General features: G+C 48.2%; 2 protein-coding genes across 14 annotated transcripts in view; one reads left to right on the forward strand and one right to left on the reverse strand.

Annotated features, from left to right (window-relative positions):
* The window catches only part of MAP1A (microtubule associated protein 1A), a 46,753-nt gene extending 25,163 nt beyond the window's left edge, over positions 1-21,590 (forward strand). For all 4 annotated transcript variants that reach the window (XM_005496008.4, XM_074548959.1, XM_074548958.1 and 1 more), the window contains 5 exons: positions 6,520-6,602; positions 6,995-7,135; positions 7,674-16,437; positions 17,063-17,295; positions 18,208-21,590. In XM_005496008.4, coding sequence (XP_005496065.3) covers positions 6,520-6,602; positions 6,995-7,135; positions 7,674-16,437; positions 17,063-17,295; positions 18,208-18,363 — 9,377 coding nt within the window. In that variant the 3' untranslated portion in view covers positions 18,364-21,590. The remainder of the gene's footprint in view (positions 1-6,519; positions 6,603-6,994; positions 7,136-7,673; positions 16,438-17,062; positions 17,296-18,207) is intronic.
* Positions 12,389-27,066, reverse strand: part of PPIP5K1 (diphosphoinositol pentakisphosphate kinase 1) — a 63,760-nt gene continuing 49,082 nt past the window's right edge. For all 10 annotated transcript variants that reach the window (XM_074548967.1, XM_074548966.1, XM_074548974.1 and 7 more), the window contains 3 exons: positions 25,930-26,067; positions 25,401-25,514; positions 12,389-24,795 (listed from right to left, as the gene is read on the reverse strand). In XM_074548967.1, the coding sequence (XP_074405068.1) occupies positions 24,110-24,795; positions 25,401-25,514; positions 25,930-26,067 (938 nt within the window). In that variant the 3' untranslated portion in view covers positions 12,389-24,109. The remainder of the gene's footprint in view (positions 24,796-25,400; positions 25,515-25,929; positions 26,068-27,066) is intronic.

Consider the following 27,066-nt stretch of genomic DNA (forward strand, 5'->3'; position numbering starts at 1 on the left):
ATACCTCACTAGCTGGCAGAGCTCCTAGGTGTGTGTCAGCCAGAGCTGGTCCCACCTGCCAGCTGTGCACTGTTCAGGCTGTCTGCGCAGGAAGGAGCTGTGCAGTGTGATGGTGCTTCCAGCAAGGGCACACTCACTGCTTTCCCACCTGCCAGCTGTGCACTGTTCAGGCTGTCTGCTCAGTGCTTCCAGCAAGGGCACGCTCACTGCTTTCCCTCGCTGCTGGGTGGCGTGGGGCAGCCCTGCCCTGCCAGAGGAGTGGGTCCACAGCGGAATGGGGCACAGGGCTGTGTATGTGCACAGACCCTGCCCAGAGCTCAGTGCAGAACCTTGTCTGCTGTTCCTCTGGCCTTTACAATCTCCCACCAAGGAGCTGTGGCTTGCCGTACTTGGTACAGTCCTGGAGTGCTAGTGAATGACTGTGTTGTTTCATTCTCTGAATGGACACCATTTGGGGCTGGATCCTTTTTCTTCCATTGGCACTGAAGAAACTGCAGTTGGAGGCCTCACAGCCTCAGAATGAGAGAGACTGTTACTATCTCAGTGTTATTATGTAATTTCAGAGTGAAGGAAATGGCAGTCTTTCAGCTTGCAATAGCTCTGCAAATGCATACACTACAAGAACCCTATGCATGGTTTCACTGTCTTCAGAGATGGATTTTGTTCAGTAAACATCAGGAAGACCGCATGATCCCAGGTTCAGCTCTTTGCTGAAGTGTAGCAAAAAGGTACTGAGCCATAGCAATATCTAGGATCTTCTTGTTAGAGTCTTTTCAACAGTGTCCCCTTGAAGAGGGATGTTCATGTCAGCTAAGACAGCCAGAAGTGAGGTAGAGTTGGTTTTTAAACACTGTAGTTTGTGAGCCTTGATAACATTTTCAGACTCCAAAACTTCTGTATTTTTTATCAGTGTATTATTGGTGTTCACTTTACAGGTAGAACCTGGCCTGATAAACCTAAATAATTTTAGGGACAAAGAAGGGGGGAAGGGTGTGGGAAGGCCTAAGAGAGGTAATGAGGGATAAAGAATGCATCTTGGGTGGGAAGGGGCTGATTCCTATATGGTCAGATAAGCAGTCTCCATCCTCTGGATGGCAAAGATGTGGGAGCTCTGCAGCCCAGATTTGGACCTGCTATCAGACAGGTACACAGACTGGTAAGTGAGATTTCTGCCCTGAGTTTTCTTTTACTGGCTAAACAGTCCCACCTGACTTCTCCTCTCATTGAGATGTGCCAGTCCTTTTGGCTGCTATGTTCATTCTGATTTGTTGTACTGGTCAGAGCATCATGACTGATTTCAGCACTGTCACCTGAAAGTTACCCAGTGCTCTCACCTAAGGCATCATTTCACAAAGGTGAGAAACCGGGTCCTGCTGCCCTGACACTTGATCTCTGATTTCAGCATGGTGAGCTCTAAGTGTGGTTCTTCCAGTCATGATTAACAGAATAAGACCTTTGAGATTTGATGGTCTGAAAGATTAAAGAAAATAACAAGCAGCATCTTGCATAGCCATCCTTGACAGCTCTTCAGACTAGCCCAGAATTTATTCTGCAGCTACAAGGGCTTTAGGTGTTTCCATTTAAAGCAGCAGAACACAAGGATCTGTGCTGTCAGCATGACCTCCTTTTCTGCCTCTACAGCCATCTGTCTGTTTGTAGGATCATCTCTCTCTCTCAAGCATCCTGTTTGTCACAGTTACCCCAGTGCCCTGTCCTTTCTTCCAGCCTAGCCTGACCTCCACAGAAGAGACCTCTCTGCCTGACTGCTGAGCACTAAACCCACAGCATCTGCTCCCCTGTTCTCTCCCTCTGCCTCTTTGCAGGTGCAGCCCTGAATGGTTAGTTCATATCCACTCCAGAGCCATGTGGCTTTGCTCTTCACTTGCTATCCTCTGCCATAACCAAAGAAATTCTGCACTCAAGGGACCATATAGTCAGAATATGTTATTTTGAAGGGACCCATAGGGATCACCAAGTCCAACTCCCTGCTCCTCACAGGTCTAGCTAAAATTAAACCATGACTAAGAGCATCATTCAAATACCCCTTGAACTCTGATGGGCTTGGTGCTGTTGGCAATTCCCCAGGGAACCTGTTCCCATGACTGCCCACTCTCTTGGTGAAGAACATTTTCTAATGTCCAATCTGAACTCTGTTGATGCAATTTCATTCTATTTCCTCATGTACTTGTGCTGGTCACCAGAGAAGGGAGATCAGCAGCTTCTCCTCTGCTGCCCTTCTTCAGAATGCTGTGAACAGCAACAAGGGTACCTCAGCTCTTCTAGTATGTGAGCTATACATAGTAATGCCATGAGTCAAAACTACTTAAAAGACAGACATCAAGTTAGCAAACAAATATATGGTCATCTTTGTGCGGCATTCAGAGGTAAAGTACAAGGGCTTCATGATTTCCACTACTAAATACAAAGTTGATCAGTACAGTAGTGATGAAGAGACACGGAGATGGCTAAATTTATAGATGATGCAGTTACTGACATGTAGGAAAGTCTGTGAGGAACTTCAGCAACTAAATTGCACAGTCATGGTGTCCATTAAATTCATTGTCAAAAAAAAACAAAGTCAAGCACACTAAAGAAATTAAACCTTCTAGACTCCCTAAAAGCGCTTAATAGTTTCATGGCAGGGTGGAATTTGGATTTCACTGTGTATCCTAACTGAAGATCTTTATTTGGTGCAAAGCTGATCTTAGGTTATGTTATGATGCATAAAAAAATGTGGGTGGGGAATAATACAGAAAATACAATAATGACACCCTGTGAATCTTCTGTGCTCCTTCTTGTATACTTCTGTTCTTGCTCATCCTAGTGGCCACAGGGATAGATGATAGCAGTTCCTAGAGACTAAAGAAACTCTGCTCCAAAGAAACCAGTGGTAAAGACCAAGGGCTTTCTGCCTTGGTGGGGGCATGATGGATGGAAATATCTCCTGCAAGTGCATGTGCACAAGGATCATTGCAGAAATCAGAATGTGCCTGAATACACAGAGTGAGGGTTCATACAGAATGAGAAACACAATGGTACTGAAGAGAGGATATTTATTTAATGTAGCAGCTTCTGAGTATAGTTGGAGAGGGCTGCACAGGGTCAGGGATCTGTGTTCAGAATGCATCTGGAGATGAGCTGTGTCCAGATGTTTGTTCCAGGTAAATTGAAGACAGCAGTCTTCAGGAGCCTGAGAAGGATATTCTTGAACTGGTCAGTGGAATGGAGGGATTTTCTCATTTGCAATGCACACATTTCACTGTGATGGAGCTCTAATGAGGACAAATGCCAGGAAGTGACCTGAACAGCATACTTCAAGCCCCCATATCTGCAATGTCACTCATACCACTACACATTCCTGGTGCATATGGTTTTTGGTAGTGAGAGGAATGATGTGCCAGGCTGTGTGTTTAAATCCTCTGTCTGTGCAGCTGCTACCACAGGCTGTACAGAGAAAGTGGCCAGCAAAAGGCTTCTCAGCCTGAAAAGCACTTGGATTCACAGAGCCCTTAGCCGGGCATGGGCTGCCTTAGGGCACTGTATTGCTGCCTTACTCACAGTTTGCAGCTCAGCCTGGAGTTCATGTGCTGTTCTGCTTTGCCTCTGAATTTAGTTAAAAAAGAGTTTGGGGTATTGGTGTGCATGGGTCCATTGGTATGGAGGGAGTCCGTGTTTCTGGAAATGGCCTATCTGTACAGCTCTGCTCCTGGATCGTTCTGAGAATCAACTGCTGCAACTGAACAGAGGGAATCTACCCTGCAGTATGCCAGGAGCAAAGTTATGGAGGGCTGCAGTGCTTCACAATGTCACAGAATTGGCTAACTGTAGGCTGGAAGGGACTTCTTGAGATTGTTTAGTCCAATCACATTTGTTTAAGAAGGGTAAGCGAAAGCAGATTTCCCAGGCCTGTATCCAGTTGTGTTCTTAGTATCTCTGGAGATGGATGTTCCACAACCTCTTTGTACAACCTATTTCAGTATTTTACCACTCTCATGGTAAAAACAGTGTTTTCTTGTGTTTAGATGAAATTGCCTATGTTTTAATTTGTGCCTCACATCCTGTCACTGAGCACTACTGAGAGTGCCTATCTTCCTCTGCTTCATTCCCTCCCATCAGGTATTTATTTATTCATATTGAAAATATCCCCCCCCCAACACACACACACTCAGCCTCACCTTGTAAGAAAAGAATTTAGTCCCTTAATCATCCTCACAGCTCTTCACAAGACTCAGTCGTTCCCCATCTGCCAGCAACTGCTGGCCCTGCAGCTTGAGCCTTCTCTTTCTTGCCCATCTGCAGGGGCCATTCCCCGGGGGTGAGGGGCTGCCAGCAGAATGCTAACAGCCAGGCTTTGTTCACAGCCTCAGCTGCCTGGGCTGGGACCATGGCATGGCACTGAGAAGCAGTGTTTTCATGCCTGTTAGTGCTGCAGCTGGCCCTGCCACCAGTGCTGCCTGGCCGGCCAGCAGCCCGCAGGCTGCCGTCCCCCGCAATGGCAGGGCCTGGAAAGGTGGGCACAGGTGGGCACGGTGACCACACTGCCCAGGAGCCCTCCCTGGCGTGTGGCACGAGGCAAGGCTGCTGGTGGTGGTGCTGTGCACCACACAGGGTTCCCCAGGTGATGTGGGTCACCACTGCTAAAATAATGTCTGGGCTGTGCAGGCACCACGGTGGCAGAGGCTGCGTCACTTTATGCCAGTAGCAATGTTGACTAACGGGGGCAGATCACTGCTCTTCTGGATGCCCCGAGCAGCAGGACTGGGGATCCTGGCATGGGAGGGCTGTGTGGATGCTGCACTATGGATCCATGGAGATCCAGGGTGCTCCTTGTCAGCTCTTCTGGGACATCAGCAATGCCCTCACAATTATCATTGCCTCAAGGATTACTGGGGTTTTGTTTCTTCTGGCTGCACAGAATGCCCCAGGCCCACCTTCCTGGGCCCTCCTCCCACCTTCCCATGCCCATGGCTCACTTGCAATGTCCCTTCTGGGCACAGGAACTTGCTTCCCAGTGTCTCCAGCCATTCCACATCAGTGCCAGAAATGCCACTGAACTCAATGCATTTTGCACAGTGATGGTTTGGTTTTAGTCCAGAGGGGTGATTTTTAGCCAAACTGAAAAACAAGTTCAGAAAGCAGCTAGAGATGCTGAGTACAAATAATTCTGCTGAGACCTTAGCTCTCTTTGGGCTGAAAGCTACCTTCTGGGCTTATCTGTCTGATTAATTGCTAGAAAAACATTCCAGTAAAGTGAGTTTGATTTAAAGCTATGCTTGAATATTGACCTTCCATCCTTCCAATCCTTTCCATCCTTCCACCAGATTGATAGAGCTATTTTAGAAGAACTGAGATCTGCCTAAAAAGAGGCAATGGGAGGTTGTGGAGGGTGGAAAGAACATTGTCAGGAAGCAACAGTTGTCTGAAAGATGCAAAATAAAAATAGTTGTTCATTTTCAGTGAAGATCTATGGACCTCCAGTCTACATGAGGGATTAAAACCTATGAAAGTCCTAAAGCCTATAAATTATATATTCCAGCAGTTAAGTTCTAAGTGTCTGGCTTTTTGAGTGGATGAAAGGTCCAGAGGTAGGTATGAGCAAAGACTGTAATCAGAAAAGGTTCCGTGCTGCCTGCAGTGACCAGGGAAGCGCTGCAGGAAGGTGCTGTATGCTGTCCTGCATCCCAGAGCTGTCTGATGTGGGCACGCAGCAGTGCCTCTGCTCCTAGCTGTCAGTGTGGCAGACACTCATTACCCTACTGTCTAATAATTTAATGGGGCCCTGGAATTTGGGTAGCATTTTGCCAGATACCTGTACAATGCCCATGGCAAGGTGAGCACACAAATTGCTTTTTTGCATTCCCAGGATCTTGTTTGCTCTTTGGCTTCTCTTTTTTTTTCCCTCTAAATATATAGAGAGAGCAGAGTCCTGTCTTGTTTCCTGTTTGTGCCTCTGACAGAAGAATGAGAATTCTTGTTGTCTAGGTACTTCCCATAGCAGCAGTTTAGGAGTGCACATTTGGATTAAACAAAAATGCTTCATTAAAGAAAAAAACTGTTACAAATGAGTGGAGACTTGTTACCAGTGAGAGCTGAGTTGGCACCCACTGACGAGCTCACAGAGCCCTGCCCTGGCTGGGGTTGGGACAGTGCTAGAGACACCTCTCTGTGGGAGCTGCAGTGAGGCAAGGCACTTGTGTCTGGAAGGGGATCATTTGTGTGTGCCAGTGTTTACAGACACAGCCAGCTGGCACAGGCAGGCAGCTCAAGGTGCCTGGTTCTGTGGACTTCTGAATATGTTAGAGCTGAGTGTGCTGATCCAGAAGAAGGATTTCTTTCCTTGTTGTTGAAAAGAGTTTGTTCTGTTTTATGAGACTTGGGTATCAAACTGGGTCTTGAATACAATCTGAAGCCTTGCAATCAAACCCATGCTGAAGTGGAACTTTTGAGGCTAAAATGTCATTAGCTGGATGCTGTCTCAACAGCTTCTCTCATCCTGTCTTATCCTTTTTCTTTCCTCAGGCCAAAGAACTCTCCATCACCGGAGTGACACTCTGGACACAGTGATCCTGGTAAATCCTAATGTGGACAGCGTCGTGTCCGAGGTAAGGACCAGATGTGCCATCAAGTTCTCTCCACATCAGCTCTCCTGCCCTTGCTTGCAATGGAGGTCATGATTAGCACACTTTGTACCTTCTGGAGAGTGCAAACCTGCTGCCAGTCTGCTGCAAGGTGTGGTGAAAAGGCCAGGTGTTCTGGTCTTGCCAGTGATCAGGATATACACAGTAGCTCTGGTGTGACGTGCGGCTGTGTTGGGCAGGCAGTAGCAGTGTCTGCCCTCTTCAATAAGCAGCTTCCTTGTCTGTAGAAAACGTAGGGTTTGGCTATTTGTGAATAACGTGGTCATTGCCTGTCATGGGATTGGGATTCTGGGTGCTGGTGTGCAGTACAGGTGAAATCTAATGGCAGCCCTCTGTCTCATCTCCTGTCTGGATAGGTCCGCTCCCTTGTGTGTGATTCATCAGCCCACAAACTACTGATCCTCTGTGGTCAGAGCTCAGACCAGGAAGGAGACTTGGTCCTGCAGACAGGGACCTTCACTTACCAGAAGTTTGCTGAGATACTTTCGGATCCGGAGGTGAGTGTGAGCCATAAGCCAGCACATCCCTTCCTGTTCAGAGTTCACGGTAGAATAATGCAGCCTGTGCCCTCCTTCAGGGTAATCTTCAGGCAGATTTGCAGACAGATGGGTTTGCAATCCAGCAAAAAATTGCATACTAAAAATAATTCATGTTATTTTCTTGGGAATCTTGCTTTAACTCTCTGTCTTAAGTTTTCCAAGGTGCAGGCATGGGTGATTCCTTTAAGTGCTCAGCTTGAAATAACCTTCCAGACTGGCTCTGCAGGGGACAAATGCCCAAAATTTCTTAAAGTGGGTCTTAACATAACTGTGGGCAGTTTCCAAAAACATTAAGAATATCAAAAGAGAGCATGGCTCTATGCATTGATTTTCCACGGGCTTTCAAACTATTTCATGTACGCCCAATGTTTCCCATTGGTAAAGTGCTCATGGTACCTTCAGTATTTCTGCATTAACTGGCTGCAATTTTTTTTTAAGTGCTGTATAGGTCTCAAAGCTCTATTTGACCTTTATTTGTCTGTGTTTATCCCATTAGGTCACCCAGATTCTCAGCAACTCTGATTCAGATACCAAGACCTCTCTTACTGTGTCGTGCGTGGGAGAAGGAGCCTGGAGCAACCTTGGGCATCCTCGATTTCAGGACATTATTAATCTGAAACTGAATCCTGATCCAGTTCTGCCAGAAATGGATGGGGTGTCTGAATTTGCAGAATATATCTCTGAGACAGTTGATGTACCGTCTCCATTTGATCTCCTGGAGCCACCCACCTCAGGGGGTTTTCTGAAGCTTTCTAAGCCCTGCTGCTACATATTCCCTGGGGGAAGAGGTGATTCTGCTCTCTTTGCTGTCAATGGGTTTAACATCCTTGTGGATGGCGGCTCTGAAAGGAAATCATGTTTCTGGAAGCTGGTAAGGCACCTGGACAGGATTGACTCAATCCTGCTCACCCACATTGGTGCAGACAACCTGCCTGGCATCAACGGGTTGCTGCAGAGGAAAGTTGCTGAGCAAGAGGAGGAACAATCCCAGGGCTCTACCAACTACAGTGACTGGATGAAAAACCTAATTTCTCCTGAGCTAGGGGTGGTTTTTTTTAATGTTCCTGAAAAGCTGAAGATGCCTGAAGCCTCCATGAAAGTAAAGAGGAGCATCGAAGAAGCGTGCATGACACTGCAGTATCTCAACAGACTGGGCATTAAATCAGAGCCTCTCTACAGGGTGGTGAGCAGCACCATCGAGCCCATCACACTCTTCCACAAAATGGGCGTGGGTAAGCTGGACATGTATATACTGAACCCTGTCAAGGACAGTAAAGAAATGCAGTTTCTAATGCAGAAGTGGGCTGGCAATAGTAAAGCAAAGACTGGCATCATTCTTGCAAATGGAAAAGAAGGTGAAATTTCTGTTCCCTATCTCACATCTATCACAGCCCTAGTGGTATGGCTACCAGCCAGCCCAACTGAGAAAATTGTAAGGGTTTTGTTTCCTGGAAATGCTCCTCAAAATAAGATATTGGAAGGTCTTGAGAAACTCAAGCACCTTGATTTTCTGAGGTACCCAGTGGCTACTCAGAAAGATATCACCTCTGGAATACCTCCACCTGTGCTGAAGCAGACCAAAATTAAACAAAGAACTGACAGTAAAGAGAGTCTTAAGTCTTCCCCCAAGCCATCTGTGACAAAGCAAGTCAAGAAGGAAGAAGCAGTTGAGGAGGGGATTAAGGAAGTAAAACCAGAAGTTGTAAAGGATGCTAAAATTGAAAAAAAGGTTAAGGAACACACAGAGAAAGTTCCTGAGAAACCTGTTAAATATGAAAAGATAAAGACAGAAATAAGTGATGCTCTCAAAGCTGAGAAAAGAAAATTGGCAAAAGACAAGGTTGGAAAAAAGCATCTCAAAGAGAAAGTATCCAAATTAGAGGAGAAGAAAGACAAAGAAAAGAAAGAGATTAAGAAGGAGAAAAAGGACTTAAAAAAAGATGAGGGAAAGAAAGATGAGAAAAAAGATTCAAAGAAAGAGGATAAAAAGAAAGAAAACAAACCAGAGATCAAAAAAATTCCTAAACCAGACTTGAAACCATTTACGCCAGAGGTAAGAAAAACACTGTACAAGGCAAAACTTCCAGGCAGACTCAGAACTGAGAAGATCAAAGTAAAACCTGAAAAAGAGCCTGAAAAGGTACCTGCTGACCTTAAGACATTACCAATGGAGAAGGCACCTGTACAAGTGGATCCAGGAGAGACATCCATGGTGGAACAGAGGTTGGTCCTGTCTTCACCAGAAGATCTTACAAAGGACTTTGAGGAACTGAAGCATGAGGAGAAAGGGGCCTTGCAGCTGACTCAAGAACGATCTGATATGGAAGTTAGCGATAAGATTATGGCAGCACCTGAAGCAGAGATAAGAGACTCTGTTGATATGACTGGTCAGAGTAACCTTGAAGTGGATCTGATTTTAAAAAGAAAGACCCCTGACCAGGGAGTAACTACTATTGGTATGGAAAAAGAATCATCAGCAGAGGAAATGGCAGTCCATCACTGGGAGCTGAGGGGAGGTTCTGCTGAAGCAATAGAGGATGAAAGAAAAACAGTAGATGAAAACCACGACATAAGATACTGGGGGGGAAAAGCTGAGCAGGGCAAGGACATTGAGGTGTTTCCTGACAAAGAACACCTGCCATCGCATACAGACCTCTTGGCAAAAGGTGCTCAGCCCCCAGTGTTCAGAGAGGAAGAAAAGGAGGAAGAGGAGAAAATCTCTTTGGACAGAAAACAGAGGGAAGCAGAAACTTGTGAAAAGTATATTGAGGGGACACAGGTACAGGAAGAGGATGAGAAGGAAAAGAGAGAAGATGTGATAGAAAAGGCAGAACTGGAAGAAAAGGAAGAACAGCATATGAAAGCAGAGGAGAAAATGGAGAAGAATAGAGAATTCTGTAGGCTGAATCAGGATGATAGGGAGGAAAAACTGTTTACTATTACAGAGAAGGAAAGAGAATTTAGTTTCATGGATGAGAAAACCAAGTTACTTGAAAAGGACATAACAAAGGAAGAGTCATATCTGAGCAGCCTGCCAGTCCCATCAGGAGCAACAGCAGAACATGTTTCTTATATCCAAGATGAAACTATCCCTGGCTACTCAGAAACAGAGCAGACCATTTCTGATGAAGAAATACATGATGAACAGGAAGAGAGGATCCCACACTTGAAGTATGATGTCAATGCCTATAACATATCTGTTCCTGACCATCCAGGCTCTTTTGAAGCAGTACACAGAATACAGGCCATGCCTCCTGCTGACCTTTCTGCCAAGGGCTATGCTGGGCAGGAGTCTGAAATCCTGGCATATCCTACAAACATTGTGGCAGCACCTCTAGCTGAGGAGGAACACATATCTTCTGCTACCTCCATTACTGAATGTGACAAGCTTTCATCTTTTGCAACATCCGTAGCAGAGGATCAATCTGTTGCGTCCATAACAGCACCACAGACCGAAGAGACTGGGAAAAGCTCTTTACTTCTGGACACAGGAAACAGTATGCCCTCTTCTCGGACTGAAGCAACCCAAGGTCTCGACTACGTTCCCTCTGCTGGCACCATTTCTCCCACATCATCCTTGGAGGAAGACAAATGCTTTAAATCTCCACCCCCTGAAGATTTCCATGCATTAGCAGAAGGAGAGAGGAAAGTGGAAACTCAAAAAAAGGACCTTCATGAGGAGGCAGAAGATGAAGAAGATGAAGAAGATGGGACTCCAAATATTGAGATGCCTGAGAAACTCAGAGGGCATTACAATGCCCCTGTGTTTGTTCCTCCATTATCCCCTGGTAATGTGATAATCAGTGTTCCCACACAGGGGATGCCCTTGTCCACTGAGGAGGCGCCATTTTCCCAGGCTGACTCTGCAGAGGCTGAAGAGCGCTGCACCAGCCCCGATGACAGCACAGTGAAAATGGCCTCTCCCACTCCCTCCGGCCCCACCAGCGCAGGGCACACGCCCTTCCACCAGTCTCCAGTGGAGGAAAAGCTGGAAACAGTAGATTCAGATCTGTTTGAAAAACAAACGGACGCTGCTGCCAAGAAACTGGAAGGCCAAAGTCCTGTTGTGGTGAAGGGAGCCAAGGGTGAACCTCTCAGGGAAGATGAGGCATCTGTGGCTAAATCCAGACACGAAGGAGAAGTGCCTGGGCCTGTGCAGCACGAGCAGGTTCTGAGCAGCGATGTTGCAGCGTCTCCTGAGGAGGAGGCTCAGGAAGCACTAGCGAGGAGGGACGAGCTGCCCTGGCTCTCCTACCACAAGCAGGACACGGTGGTGATCGGGGAGGACGAGCAGCCTCCGAGCACGAAACCAGAAAAAGAGCAAGCAACTAAAACCGTGACAGAAGGGTTAATGGGATTTCCAAAACACTTGTCCTTTGAGCCATTTGCAACCACAGGAGCTTCTCCAGGAAATGTGGATCTTCCACAGTTCACAAGCCAAAGCAAATGTAAAAATGGCAAATCTTTGCAATTTTCACCAGATGGCATCAAATCACCTTCTTTTACAGAAGAATGGATTGGTAAAGAAAAATCCTCAGATATTTCCAAGACAATTACTACTGAAGAAGGAAAACTGCTATATTTAACAGGAGACACATCAGAAGAAGAGAAATCTTCTCATGCTTCTGTTGAAGATATTTCCCCAGAAGAGACCAAATCCATTTCTCTCACTGAGAGTTCCAGTAGAAAAATCTCTTCAGATGTTTTTATTAAAGGACTTTCTCCAGAAGAAATCAAAGCTCTTAGTTTCACAGAAGAGATATCTGCAAAAGAAAAAACTGTGTCCAAGTGCACTGACAAATTCTCTTCAGAAGCTGTGAAATCCACATATTTCATCGACCAGAGCCCAGCCACATATGAAAAATCACTGGAAGTTTCTGCCAAAGAACTGAAAGAAGCATCAAAATCTTCTCCTTGCCCAGAAAGTAGTTCAGTTAAAGGCACATCACCCAGAGATTCTTCAACTGAAGAAATGTCTCCAGATGACAGCAGTTTATTTTCTGCATCAGAAAAGAGCCTGTTGAGGGGAAGAAATGCAGGCTTGGACTCTCAGGAAGTATCTCCAGATGCAAAGAGCTTTCATTTTACAGAACGTAGCCCAAGTGAAGATAAAACATGTTCACACATTTCTACTGAAGACATAAAATCTTGCAAGTTCAAGGAAGCTCAAGAAAAAAAATCTCCGGAAATGGATAAGTTTTTCATGAAAGATTTAAGTTATGAGAAGAAAGTGTGGTTTCCAGAAGAGGTAGAAGAGGTCCCTGTTCAGGGAACGCGGCAGAGATATGACAAAGAGAGGGAGTGTACATTCTTGGATGAGGTACCAGAATTTGAAACAAAATCCCTTCCTAAACTGGGAAAGGAGGAGAACCTGCCTCCTGCCTTGCCTGGCAGCCATACCTGGAGAGAGGCAGAAAGGGAAGCATGGGGTTCTGCCTTTGGGTATCTTGAGGAAGGCAGAGACAGTGGGAGAGGAGAGCAATTACCCAGTGAGGAGGATGAGGAGCTTCACCATGCTGAAGACAAACCCATGCTACTGCAAGCAGAAACTGAATGTTTAAAGATGGAGTCGTTTGATTACAAAGAAGACACACAGAAGGGTGCCCAACCTAAGTCAGAAACAGGGAAAGTGGATGTGATTCCTGCTGACATCACTGTCCCAGAAAGAGCACAAAGGGAAGGTTCTCCTCTATCTCCTCAGTATATCCCTGGTGAGGAAAATCAGGCCAAAGCTTTAACTGGAAACAAAGAAAGTCAAGAATTGTTGTTGACCTCTAAACAAGATTGCTCCTGCTTAGACAACGAGGACAAAGCTGTCCTAGATATCTATGCAAAGTCACTAGACCAAGCTGTGGCATTTCCCCTGTCTGCAGTGAGAAAAGAGACAGAGGCACCTCCAGGAGCAGACAGGCCCTGCAAGTTAGATCAGTGCAAGCCACATTTATGGGAGGATGTCCCATCAAAGGCATCTGAAAAGAAATCAGACATCAGTGATTTGTATCAGGAAATAGATTGCAAATACAAGTCAGATAGCAAGCAAGAGGATGACTGCAAATCCACTGAGGGTCTGTATGACTCTACAGGAAGAAAAGAGCAGAGAGCAGCAGCACCTTCTCTGTTGCAATCTACAAGAGCAGCAGAATATATTGCAGAGTCCACAAAAGGGAGTGCTGAGCTGTCAGGGCAGTGTGCACACTCCCCTCCAGCACAAGGCCCAGGTCAAAAAAGCAGTGATGCTGTTGGCAGTGCTGGCGCTGTGGGTGCTACCACCCGAGAGGTGTACCCTGCAGAGACCTACTCCAGGAGCTCCCCTGGGCCTTATTCCTATGAGGAAGGGGTCTGCACACAGAGAGATGATGACACTTCCACAAGACAAGAACCAGAAGAAAGAGAACCAACTCCCTACCCTGATGAAAGAAGTTTCAAGTATGCTGACATCTATGAGAAGATAATTGTGTCTGGAGTGGGACCCTCTCCCTTCACAGCCATGGGTGCACACAGCCCAGGTCACACTGACAAGCTGCCAGTGACAGCACTGAACTCTCAAAAAGGTCAAAATTTTCATGTGTCTGCAAAGGAAGAAGAGTCCTGCCTTTATACCTCAGCTGAGAAGGAACTGTCTTCTCCAGCATCCCCTAGGGATAAAGCAGATTCAGTCTTTGACTATAGAGACATCCATGAAAGATATTTGCCCTTGTCTGAAACAGGGAAGCCTAGGACATCAGAAGGACAGGAAAAACTGAATGTGTCTTCTGCTTTACCAGGAGAACTGGACTCTGCACTGCATCCATCATCTGCGAGCGCAGCATTTGCCTCTCCCACCGTCGCAGCTGACACCTTTTATCAAGGAAAATCATCTGCCTATATGGATGCTGGTTGTCCAGATGAGAATATCATTTTGTCTAGCCAGGAGCAGGTATCTTTGTCCCTGAAATCTGAAATCCCAAATCTCAAAGATACATACTATGAGAAAGCAGGTCGAGGGGAAGAAAGTGCAAGTGACTCAGAGCTAGAAAAAGGTGCTAAGGAGAAGTCTGAAAAGGAATCTAAACTGCACAGCCCTGCTGAAGCTGCAGGCACCGTCTATACACACATCTCAGCCATCAGCAACTTCCCTGTCTCAGACCCCTTCCTGCAGAGCAAATGTCAGGAGCCCCTTTCACCCAGCTCCGCTGCCTCTTCTCCCTCTGGTCCAGGCTGGCAAGAGAAATATGAAAGTAGGGCGACTGCATCAGCTGCTGTTGTGGAGACATATGTCGCTGGTTACAGTGACGTGCCAGACATGCACAGAGATGAACAAACTTCAGAAATGTGCCATGATTCTTCACAAAAGATAGAGGTTGGTGAAAAATCCACAAAGGAATCCCATTTCTGGGTAGCAGATTATCCAAGTGCAGCAGTGGCCTCCGAGTGCCAAGAGCAAGCCATATACCTGAAATCTGCTTCCAGCAAACAAACAGAAGTATATGAACAGAGCCCAAGGGTAGAGAGCAGAGGGATGGATAGCTCTTCTGGATTTGAAACAGCCAGCACATTCAGACATAAGCAAACCTCAGTAAGCCATTTAGGGGATATTTCTCTTTCTTTAGAGTCTCCTTGTGCTTTGCTGTCAGCCCAGGGAAACAAAGATGAGTACTTGGAGGTTTCTGAGAAAATCAGCAGCCTTGACTCGTCTTTTCCTAAATTCTCACCACTGAGTCCATATGAAGAAGACAAGGTGTTCTCCAAAGGTGTGGAGAAAGAGTCTGTGACCCCGCAGCAGCTGAAAGATGACTCTTCAAGCCTGTCAGAGGAACCCTCATCTGAGGCCACCACTCCTGTGATACAGGCTACAGCAGAAAGTTTCTATTCCCATATGCTTTCCACATCCACAGGTGCAGGAGTGGAATCAGGTACAAGGAGTGCTTGGGATGTGTCTCCACTGGTTCCAGATAATGCTGTGAAAATACATACAGCTGAAACCAAAGACTTTGTCTTTGCTGAAGAACATGGGTCTGCATTTCCCTGTGGCATGAGTGACCACACCTTGCCACGCAGAAAAGAGTGCCAGGGCTCAAAGCCCACACCGTTCTCTGCAGAGCAAGAGCAGCAGCACTGTGGTAGCAGCCCAGAGCAGAAGGCACCGTTTGCAGAGCAGTCGTTGCCTCTGAGATCTCTCCCTGATGTGCTGGCATCATTTTCTCATCATCAGTACAAAGATGAAACCACAGCTAATGGTCCAACAGAGGTGAGCACTAGTCTGCCAGCTTTCCAAAGCACACACCATGCAGCAGAGGCAAAAGATGAAAAAACATGTCCTGATTCTGACAGCAGTTTTTCTCCATGCGCGGGCAAAGAGGAAACAGAGAGGCAAAGCCGTCCTTCCTCTCTGATGTCCCCTGAAAACAGTTTCCAGCCATTTTTCCCAGATGTGCAGAGGGGTGAAAAAGCAGAGGACTGTGGAGACGCTTCCCATGACATGGAGACCCATTTAGGAGGCAGTTCTGATTGCGGACAGAAATTTTCCTCATGTGAATACAAGCAGAGAAAGGGAGAGCTCTCTCCCTCATTCATCAACCCGAGCCCCCATGAGCTCTCTGAAGACAGTGACCTCTCAGAGGAGGAGGGTCACCCTTCAGTGCAGGGGAGACCACCCCACACTGGCAGCAGTCCCATGCAGAGTGCCACAGTGGAGGAAACCCCTCCAACATCAGTGAGTGATTCTGGAACCTCCCAGTCAGACTCCGATGTCCCTCCTGAGACTGAAGAATGTCCATCCATCACAGCAGATGCCAACATGGACTCAGATGAAGATGCTGATTTCCTCCCAGTGGACAAAGCTGTGGGGAATGCTCATCATGCCAGTTCTAGGTCCAGCCATGATCCTCAGCCTGTTCCAATGGTAGATCCCCATCCCCACCCTCCTCACCCTGATGTCTGCATGGTAGACCCTGATATGTTGCTAAATGAGCAAAGCATGAGCAGAACTGATAAAATTTCCAAGAAAGACATAAAAGAAAAGAACAAAGGTGTGAGGAAGCCTTTGAGCAAACCCAAATCTTCCTCACCTGCCCGAAAATTAGATGTGAAAGGGAAACGATCACCCACTCCTGTGAAACAGTCATCGGACAAATCTCCAAAATCTGTCACTGCCAAAAAAGAAAGAGATGGAGGAGAAAAGCCCAAAGCACGTAGTGCGCTGATGCCAGAGGATGAGTTATCCCGGAGTAGTCACAGCAACCCCGGCAAGAGCCTTGTTAATGGCATCAAAACAAATCCTGGTAAGAAATTCTTCCTGAAAAATGCATTATCTCTATAGGTCCAATGCCAAGAAAAGCACTAGGTTAAATACAGCAGAACAGAGAACAGATCTTCCCAGACAGGCATAAAAAGTTATAAGCAGTGATAAGGTTGAGATGTACAAAAGGTTGATATGAAAGTGCAATAGAGTCCTAGGAGCAGCAGCGATTCACAGGGATGGCAGGAAGCCAGGATGGACAAAGACTACTGTAATGACCTAGGATAGCATACATAGGCCATCAGAATGGGGGAGGGCGTGTGTCTCTGTGTTTAAGCAAATGTAGGTTATTGACAAAAATTAGGACTAAATATTAATTGGGATGACAACTCTGCAAAAGTTAATAATGGAGATTTTTGGTTCCCTCCCCCAGAAAAAAGCTTCTGATCCTAAAGCTTTCCAATCCCTCCCCCCAAAAAACAGCAGAACTTCCTTTCCCACCCAAGACCTGTCACAGCATTGGCCCAGAAATCCATCCAGGTCACCTTTGAGCAGCAGAGCATGGATAAGTCTCAACTTCACTGCTGCAATGGAAAAGTCTTTCTGGAATCCAATTCCTTCTTTGTTAATCTGTTTGTCCCTTGCCTCTTGTTTCCTGTTTTCCAAAGCTTCCAATAGTCCTAAGAGCAATTTGTCAGTGCCTATGGGTCCACCTGTCTACGTGGACTTGGCCTACATCCCCAACCACTGCAGTGGGAAGAACACAGATCCAGAGTTCTTCAAGCGGGTTCGAGCATCTTATTATGTCGTGAGTGGGAATGATGCAGCCAACGGAGAGCCAAGCCGTGCAGTGCTGGATGCACTTCTGGAAGGGAAGTCTCAGTGGGGAGAGAACCTGCAGGTAGGTCATGTTAATGTAAAGCGCTGTGTCACGCTTTTTATGTCACAAGTGCTCAGAGGAAGATGGGTATCACATACCCAAGGGAGTACACCGAGAGGAAGCAAATGGTACTGGGCATATCCTGTTTTGCAGTCTCAGCAGAGTAATTGCTTGTACTGATAAGGAGGAGAACACCTGCAAAATGGTATGAATAGAAGCAGATATGTCCTCTTTTCCACATCCTCCTGAGGGAAGGAAGCATTGAGAGATCATACACTCATCCTTACCTACTGCAGGATGAGCATATCCTCAAGCAAAATCAAACACCAACACAAGCTGAATTTTCATCAGTGTCCCACACCCAGTGGCATCTCTTGCTAGTCTGGCTTGCTGAAGATTTTTCTGACATCAACTTACTAATAGAGCATTTCAACAAGAATGTTCTGTAACACAGTTCTTATTTAGGCAGGCTTGCAGGACACCCAGGTGGGCACTCCTGAAGACACGTACAGAAAGGTATAAATGTTCTTCCAGATGAAGCAGCCCCATATTTCAAGGTCCCTGAGTTGCACGCTGGGTCAACGGGCACATAGTGTCCATTAAGAGTGACACTGCCAGTATTGTTTCTTTTCATACTGAAGGATCTTTCTGAGGCTGTTTCTGGAACTCCAGAGCTCTTCCCTGCACTGCAGCCATTCTCATCATTATGGTGTCAGTGCTGCCAGTTTGCAGCCAGTTCAGAGCCCCATTGTGCTGGTACTGTATAAAATAAAGCTCTGCCTCAGAACCCGACATCTGAAAGACACTAAATAGAACAAGCAGTACCAAGGGTACAGTGTTCCAAAATTAACAAGAAATTTTAGCCGCAGCTCCTATGGGCATTCTTTGTTACTGCAGTTGTTCTCAATCATCCCTGCTGCTTTCTTTTCCCAGGTGACATTGATCCCAACACACGATACTGAGGTAACACGAGAATGGTATCAACAGACCCATGAGAAACAGCAAGAGCTAAACATCATGGTACTGGCAAGCAGCAGCACTGTTGTGATGCAGGACGAATCTTTTCCAGCCTGTAAGATTGAATTCTAGATCTTCCACATTTTGTGTTCATCCATTGATTCTTCAGTCACCGATGCAACATGAGAGACACCATCTAATCACAGTCCAGTTCTTCTCTGGTTTAGTCCTCTACATGGTTCCCATTTGTCAGGCAATCGGGTATCCATCTTGCTCAGCACTGGATGCCGTGAGGAAGAAGTGCAGGGCTCTGTAATTTTCTGGACTGAGCTAAGAGTTTGTGCAAGAGCAGTTGCAGGCCAGGGGCACTTTCACCTTCCCTGCTTTATTCTGCTGCCTGTACAGTTTCTGTAGACTATCTTGGCTGCCTTGCTGCTGTGAGAGCTTGTTCTACTCTCTTCCTGGCTGCCTTGCCATTTAACCTGTAGCACCGTGAGCCTCACCTTTCTGGTGAGGGCTGAAGTGCTGCTGCTGCATGCAGAGTGCATGGGAGGCAGGGGGCAGAGGTGAAATCTAACTTGCAAAGAAATTGCACCAGGGAGACGAGGGAAGACAAAACCCTCTGAACTGTAATGTGACAATGAAGGTCATTCTTCCATCTCCCCTCCTAGGCATACAGGAGGTGTTCTGGGCAAGGGGACCTGTGCTCCTACTAGGCACAACCACACATGCCAGCTTGGCAAATTTGTGTCCCAAGTACTCACCTGTGGCATCCTGCAGCACCTGTTTGCTGTGCTCAGGGAGCTGGGATGAAGGATCACGGCAGTGGGAGGGGAGGGTTCAGCACATTCCTAACCTGCTAACTTGAGCTTCGCACACACAGCAGCCAGCTGACTCCTGCACACCAGCTGTGTGGCAGGAGGAGGCACAGCGAGGCTGTGGCGTAAACAGTTCCACACAAAGAGCATCCAAACGCACAACTACAGCCCCCTCAGCAGCAGAAGGGCTGAGGAAGCCTTGGCCATGCTTGGCCCGGGATGTGGAAGAAACCTCCCTGTGCCAGGCCGGTGGCGAGGCAGCTGAGGGCCTGCGGGGAGGCTGGGGCCCTGTGGCTGTGCTGTGCCAGCCTGCACGCAGCAGCCAGCTCCTCGCTGCCTGTGTGCCAGGCTCCAAGCCTTAGAGTTGTGTTCAAGCTTTTTGTTGTCCCCCCAAGTGTCCAGGATGTGGGGAATGCAATTGTGGTGTGAGGGAAGAGAAGGCCCTTCCCAACATACTCGGGAAAAAGTAGTTTAGCAAGCGTAGTCATTCTCAGTTCCCTCACACTGTGGCAGGGATGTGTTGTCAGCGCAGGTGAGGTGCTGCTCATCCGTGTGGTGCCACCTTGCAGCTTGCTCCCTGGCCTGTGCATCGCTGTGGGTGTCTGTCCTTGCTCTCTGACGGCCTGGCAGGAGCAGGAGCGTGTGCAGTGAGTGCATTGTGGTGCTGAAGAGCCACCCAGACCCTCCTTGGCACACAGACCCATTTCAGTGTGGGAGACACGTTCTCCCAGCAGGGACTGGGGTGTTCAGGTGCACCAAGCCTGCAGCAGCCACGAGCCTTTGCCACGTCCCAGAGAACTGACAGAGGCTCTTACCACAAAGATAGCTTTTCTGTAAGACAAAGAGAGTGGCAGCAGGCTGTGCTCTGGGAAAGGAGGAGTGAGATGGAAAGCTGTGCTGCAATGGTTGTTAGTCAGCACAAAGTATTTCCATCTGCTGTGACACCCACTGTGCTTGGCCCTGAGCAGAGGGCTGACTCCACCATGAGCATCCTCGGGCCCTGTGTTGCACTAGCCTGGGACACTTCAGTCACGGTGCTAGCTTTCTGGCAGGTGACATGAAGAAAATGCTGCTTAGAAACCTGCTCCTAGCACTAAAATGGAGTTTCTAGGGAAATGGTCTATTTTACATTTTAATTTATATATTTATTTTTTTAACTTTAAGCTGCATTTTGTGTTAATATTTTAATTTATACATGTTAACATGGTACCATGTGCTTTTAGTGTCAGTTCAGAGGTTTTCTCGGTACAAATACTAACATGCTGCAATTTAAACAAATGAAAAGACCATAGAGAACTTGTGGGCAGCAAAAATGTCTCTGCAAGGCGGTGTCTAAAACCCAGCAGCTGCGGGACAAGGCCTGAGGCCAGCAGCCTCCCCAAGGCACAGCCAGCTCTTTGGCTATGGCCCCTGTTAGGAGCATGTGAGCTTACTCAGGGCTTTAGCTAATTCCTGCCCTGTGCTGTGTTCATTTTAACCATGGAATCACACTGTGTCTGCCAACATAATAAATGTCATTCTCTGCACCCCGATGGGGTCAGCATTCATGAATGTTGGTTCTGGCAACTGCAGGCACTGAAACACCTGCCCCTGCCCCTCCCTGGAATGCTGGGGGGCTTTGCCTGCTGTGCTTTGGGCAGACCCTGGCCCACTCGCCGCGGTGGCAGCTGCAGGATGCCAGGCACCAGAGGCACAAGCATGGCCCTCACTGGCTCCTGGGATCCCTCTGCGTAGCTAGATGTAAAAGCTAATGCACTAACTTTAGATAGACACACACATGAATGTTTTCTCAATTTTAAACTTGAAGCAGTTCTGACTAAGCAGCAGTAATAGTGAGGCTTTGTGAGGTACCTGCATCCTCCAGGCAGGAGTGTGGCCACTGGTGGATTCCAGGAGGAACGCTGCCCTCCATGCTCTGCTCCTGCCCTCTGCAGCTCTGCTGCTTAGCTACCTTTATCCTACACCAGTTTGCTTCCCTGTCCTCAAGGCTCCACATTTTTTTTTCAGTTTTTGTCGCAGTCTGTTCTGCCTTGAGCTTCTCTCACTCCCTATCTCCCTCTCTCCCCCACTCCCTTCCATCTTAAAAAAACAATGGGGAAAAAAGACTTAGGAAAATGCTGATTCATAGAGTCTGGCCCTGCTCAGGCCACAGGAGCCAGCACGACCCACCTGGAGCCGGAGGTAATACAACACTATAGAGAGAAACAGTTAAACTCTGCTTTTGCTTGTTTCTGCATGTGGGCAACAACGCGTAATCTTCCTGTATGTAATAGGTAAAAAATACTATTTTAAACCTATAATTAAAAAAAGTGAACGTCTTAACTGTATTGAAATGGCATCTTGTGCTCCTAGCTTCTTCTATGCTAAATGTTTTAAGAAGAGAGCCCTGATTCTTTTCTTCAGCATCACATTTCTATTTGAATTTAGTTCCTTGAGTTCTGTCCTTTTGCCCATTTCCATGTGAAACACTGTAACTAACTGCTGTCAAGAGAGGAGCCCAACACATTAAAAATAAAGCCACATTAATTGCGAATGAGAACATCTCCAGTGGTTTCCAGCTGTTCTTTCCGTGAGCCCACAGCCGTGGCTGCTGTGCCACCCTCCCATGCCTCCCAGCTTAGGCGAGCCCCAGCTTTTCCAGCAACACCCCACCTTCACCAGCAGCTGCTGAACTCTGCTGTGACCTGGAAAGGGACATGCACACAAGGGCACAGAGCCTGCCCGGGACAGCCCCTGGCCCCAGCAGGGTAACTGTGGGTCCCTCCTGGGGCACATCTGGGACAGCTGGCCAAGGGCTGCGGGGGGAAAGCAGCTCCTGATAATGCAGTGAGGAGCCTGGCGTGGCCTGTCTGCCATGCAGCACCATCCCTCCTCACAGTTCCAGAATCATGCATTCCATTGCGGCCCTCCACCCGTCCCTGCACTTCTTGGCAATGGCAGCTCTGCCCAGCACTGCTGGCACTCTCTGAGCTGCAAGGGTCTGTGGCAGGCAGCACACCTGCTGGCATGGCACCTGGGCACAGACATGCCAGGGACTCCATGCCTGACCCACTGCAGCAGCTGGGCTTTGGCACCTCTGCAGAACTTCAACCTGACCTCCAACAAGGGAACAATCTTCCAGCTCCTTACCAGAAAACTGGGACAGCTGCTGCTCTGCCTGTGGTGGAACGCAGTCAGGAGAGGCTGATGCCCAGTTAGTTCTGTTCCTGCCTGCCTGTCCTCAGAAGGAAAAAATGGCACAGGTGGGTGCTAGGAAAAAAGAAAGCAGATTCTGTGCTACAGTCCTCAGGAGAGAGGCCATCATTGCCCCAGACCACACCACAGCTAGTGCAGGCCCTGGTGGGGACCTCAGGGCAGCTGCCAAACCCGGTGCTGATGGGAGGAACCATGAACTGTTACCATAAACCAGGAACTACTTCCACACACAGCTACTTTTCAAGTAAATGACACTGTCTCTGCTAACCAAGGTCCTGTGACTGCAGTGCATTTCCCCAAGGCGTGCAGTGACGAGCACCAGGCTCTGTAGGGTCAGCACCTGAGGGCCACAGCCCCACCCCAGAGGGCCCTTCTCCATGCCCCCCTCAGGAATGAGCCCCTGCAGCAGGCGCTCATGGGCCCTCCGTGTCAGCCACACTGCCCTGGCACTGTCCCCAGACAGGAACACACAGGTCCTGGCAGGAGACGTGGCTGCCAGAGCAGTGCTGGACACACCATTCCAGTGTCCTCATTATACCACAAACGCCCCTGAGACCTGGCAAGCCAGGAGCTCTTCCCCAGTAGGACCAGTTCTCCCATGTAGGAAAAAGGAGGTTTTTTCCCTGGCCTGGAGCCTGTGCTTTTCCAACAGGTCTGACTCCAGCCACAGCTGCTCTTCCAGGACAAGAGAGCATGAGCAGGGCTTACTGTTCCCAGCACCTGCAAGCTTTGGCACATACACACTGCTGCCAAGTCAGCATCAGAGACAGAGAGACATTGGACCCACAGCATAGATTTACTGTGAACACACATTGTCACAACACAGCATAGAGATCTTTGGGCACAGCTTCACAAAAACAGAGATCCTAGCTACAGACAGACACGCAGACTTGTCCATAAATACAGGAGGAGTGGGAAGCACAGCCCCGGCCGGCACTCAGGATGCGGCAGGGACACCCGTATCAATCTTGCCCTCAGGCTTGTGCTCACAAGGCATTTACATAAATATCCATTAAATACTTTTCATTTTATATAATAAAGATTTCTCCTTATTGGTTTCTAATAGTCCTGAATTATCAAAATAGCAGTTTCTTTTAATCTCTGTCACCAAGACCTCAGAGCTGTACCCTGCCTGATCCCTGGGGACAAGAAAAAACAACTGTGTGTATCTTCCCTGCACACCTCTCTCAGGCTGGATGCCCAGGCTCCTGCCGGCCCCAGTCCAGCAGGGAAACATCCAAGGCCATGCCAAAGGGATATTTCCTTGCAAGTGGCAGTCAAACCTGATACCTCACTACCCTTCTTTTCTACACTCATTCAGAATGCTTTCTGCTTTTGCTAGTTTTCCTACCATGGACTCTCTGGACCTGATTTTGGTGGCCAGCAGTGGGATTTCAGAGAGGAAGAAGGAAGAAACAGAGAGGAGGTTGGTGGTTGTGATGGATCTGATAAATTTGGGCCCAGAATGCCTTTCTCTGAAGGCTGTGGGCCAAAGGGTCAGGAGGAACTGTCCTCTTTGGACTTACCACCCTAAAAGCCTTGGCTGTACCAGTCCTCTAATGCTGCTGTCCCAGTGAGCACAAAGCCCTTGGGACACCAAGGCAGCACCATGTCCCTGCTCCATGAAGGTGCCATGCCAGTACCCAGACTGCATTGTTGTTCATTTAACGAGGCAAGCATTCTTGCTGAATGGCAAAGAGCTGGCTTGTGGAGGAGCAAAGCAGTCTCTTCCACACCACAGGGCCCTGTAGCCCTGGGACGTGGCTTCTTCTCTGCTGTGCACCGCCAGCTGCGTGAGGTGCCGTGCAGGAAGTTGGGCTGCTTTCAGGCTTAGAAGTGCTTGCAGTGTGCTGTCCAGTAAGCCACTAAATTTGCTGATCCTTCTGACACAGCAGCTGCAGTTCCTCCACATTCTTCTCAGGAGTCAGTGGCTGTACCTGGCACAGGTGACCAGAGAAAAGCTGGTCTGACAGAGCACTGTCCCCCAGCAGCTCCTTGCCTGTATGCTCTGGGTCCAACGTCTCTCCCAGCAGCTCGTCTTCACAGGGCACCAGGATCTCCTTGGACAGATCCAGACCAGTCATTCCCCTGAGAGACCCCTCACCTGGCTTTGCTGTCTCCCCAGCCAGCCCCAGGTCAAATCCTTCACCACACTTTGGGTTTCCTATGTTACTTGGCTCTAACATTTCCCCAGATGATTTTTCTTCATCCTGCTCTCCCATGCTCTTCTCTTCTGGGTTAGCATCCTCCCCTGCCAGCTCCTTCTTGCACAGCTCCAGAATCCTGCCTGGCTCTGGGCCCTTATTCCAGATCAGGGTCTCTGGGGCACTTGGCTCTGCTGCTGGCAGCCCAGACACACCCTCCTGCACGTCAGGCTCTCTGCGTGGAGCTTGACTCTCCTCCTGCTCAGGGGACTGGCTGGTCAGCTGCTCCTCACTTTTTGGGGGGCTGATGGAAAGTTTCTCAGTGAAGCTGAAACGAGCGCAGCTGTCCACAGAAGTTGGGGAGGATGGGCCTGCACTGGAGACGGTGCTGGAGGGGCCACTGCTGTCTGCAAAGAGGAAGAAAAACCTTAAAACATGTACCTGGTATTTTCCCACCTGAACTGTCACAGTCCCACAGTTCTGCAACCAAGAGGTGAGGGCTGTCTATATGCCGTGTGACCTGTCAGGGGCTTGAAGCTGGTCTTGGACATTTCTGACAGTTCAGCTGATGAAAACCCAATCACACAGAGTACACTGCTACCTTTTAATCCAGTGCTATATGTTGGCATACAGCCAAGAGCAGACTGTTGTTACAGCACAAAATGTGAAGTGCGATGTTTCGCTTCAAAATGCAAACCAATTTATTTCATTCCCTTACTATTACAGAACAATCCCAGCTTCAACTTGCTCCTCCTGGTTCCTGATACACACAGTCCCTGAGTATTGAGAGTCAACACTAGAGAAAGAAATATTGATTCTCTACTAATGCTTATTCTTGCCTTATATTGCACAATAAGCAAAATTAGAGCAATACCTAGATTGTATCTAATCCAATAAAGGAGGAGAATGAAACCACTGTTTTCAGCCCGACTGGTTTCCTGGCCTTGCTGACTCCACACCCTTCCCTCCCTGCCCGCTGCATCTGCCCTGACCGAGTGCGGAGCACACTCACACCAGGGGGGTTTGTCCGAGCGCGGGCGCAGCGGCAGCGACGACGACGACAGGATTCTCTGGGACATAAAGGGGTCTCCTGGGATCTGGCTCCCAATCATTGAATCAAACAGAGCTTCAGGGAAAAAAAATACACAGATCAGTAATATTCCTACAGACATAAAGGAACGGCTCATAGCCCAGCAGTCACAAGCGGGTGCTCTGGGAAGAGCTAAACACCAGTGCCAATTCAGAGCCATGCCAGCCCATCAGGTCCTGGGAATCTGAGGCTAAGATTTCCAGAGCTGGAGTCGGTGTCCTCATCAGCTAGAGACAGACCTGACTGATTATTTGCCATGTTGCCATTATTTGCCATCCATGGCCTAGGATGGCTCTGAGCTGGGTCCCGTGGCTCATTGCTGGGCTGGAACACTCTGGGACAGGCTCTAGGGGCTGCACTGCTCTGCAGGGCTGTCAGGCTGATCTGTCCCAGGAACGGGAAAGAGCAGGCGTGCTCCTTGCCCTGCCAGAGCCCAGGCAGCGAGCAGTACCTGCAGTGGAGTGGGCGTGCGACTCGCTGCAGCTCCGGCACACGGCCGTCAGGAACTCGTTCACCTGCCGCAGAGACAGCGAGTTGTGCAGCGTCTCCAGGGGATAGATGGTGGGAACCATGGAGCAGCCCTCAAAACCTGCAAAGAGACCACGCAGAGAATGAATAGAGGAAACAGCAGGGAAAACCCATGCAGGAGCAGTCATGGCTGAAGGAGCTGGGCACTCTGGGAATCAAACAACAGGCACACTCAGGCCTCAGGTCATCTCTTCTAACCCAAGAAAATCACCACGAAGCAATCCCATGCAAATACAGATCTGAAAGCAAGCACCTGGGTACACATGGAGGGGAAAAGAGGAAAAGTATCTGGCAGCTGCCATTTTTGCTGCTGAGCCTGGGACACTTAAAATACACAGCCATGATGGAGAACTTGTCACACAGCTTGGCACAGTGCCCCCTCTTACAGAAGCCAAACAGAATCGAAGTGGTGCCAACAGAATTTCCATTAAAGAGGTCCCACCGCTGGTGACCCCTGGCTGGCACAGCCCCCTCTCCCCACAGCAGGGAGCACACACTGCAGCAGCCACAAGGAGCCACAGAAACTCCCTGTCACAGCAGCCCCCCGTGCACCCCGACAGGCTGTGTCCAAAGGAAGGGCTGGGTAATGAATTATTTGTCCCTTTAACTAGAATTCACTGCCAGCAAACCCAGAACGAGCATAAATAGGCATCTCAGCGTGTAATAGACACTTTCTCAAAGCTGAGCTGCATCACAACCATTCAGAATAAATCCTTTGCTGCTCAAGCCAGCAGAGTATCATAGCAAAGCATCTTCCCCTTCATCTCAGCTTCCTGTAAGTGCCTTATGGAACCAAGCCAACCTGAACTGTCAGAGGAGCAAGGAAGAAACAGATGAGTCCGTGGGTATATGGAATGAGGCTGCCCCCTGCTCTGTTTAATGCCTCTCTCAAGTTTAATGGCCTCTCAACTCCTCAGGGTTGGGCTTCCCATTCTGTGGCCCCCCAGTCTCCTCCAAGGACCTCAAAAACACTCTGGAAAGAAACTGTGTTTGCTTCTACAGAGAAGGAAAAATACTTTGAAATGCAAAAAGTAAGAGAGTTCTTGATGCAATCTGTAGC

The sequence above is a fragment of the Zonotrichia albicollis genome, chromosome 11 (genome assembly GCF_047830755.1).
Source record: "Zonotrichia albicollis isolate bZonAlb1 chromosome 11, bZonAlb1.hap1, whole genome shotgun sequence".
Classification (NCBI taxonomy): domain Eukaryota; kingdom Metazoa; phylum Chordata; class Aves; order Passeriformes; family Passerellidae; genus Zonotrichia; species Zonotrichia albicollis.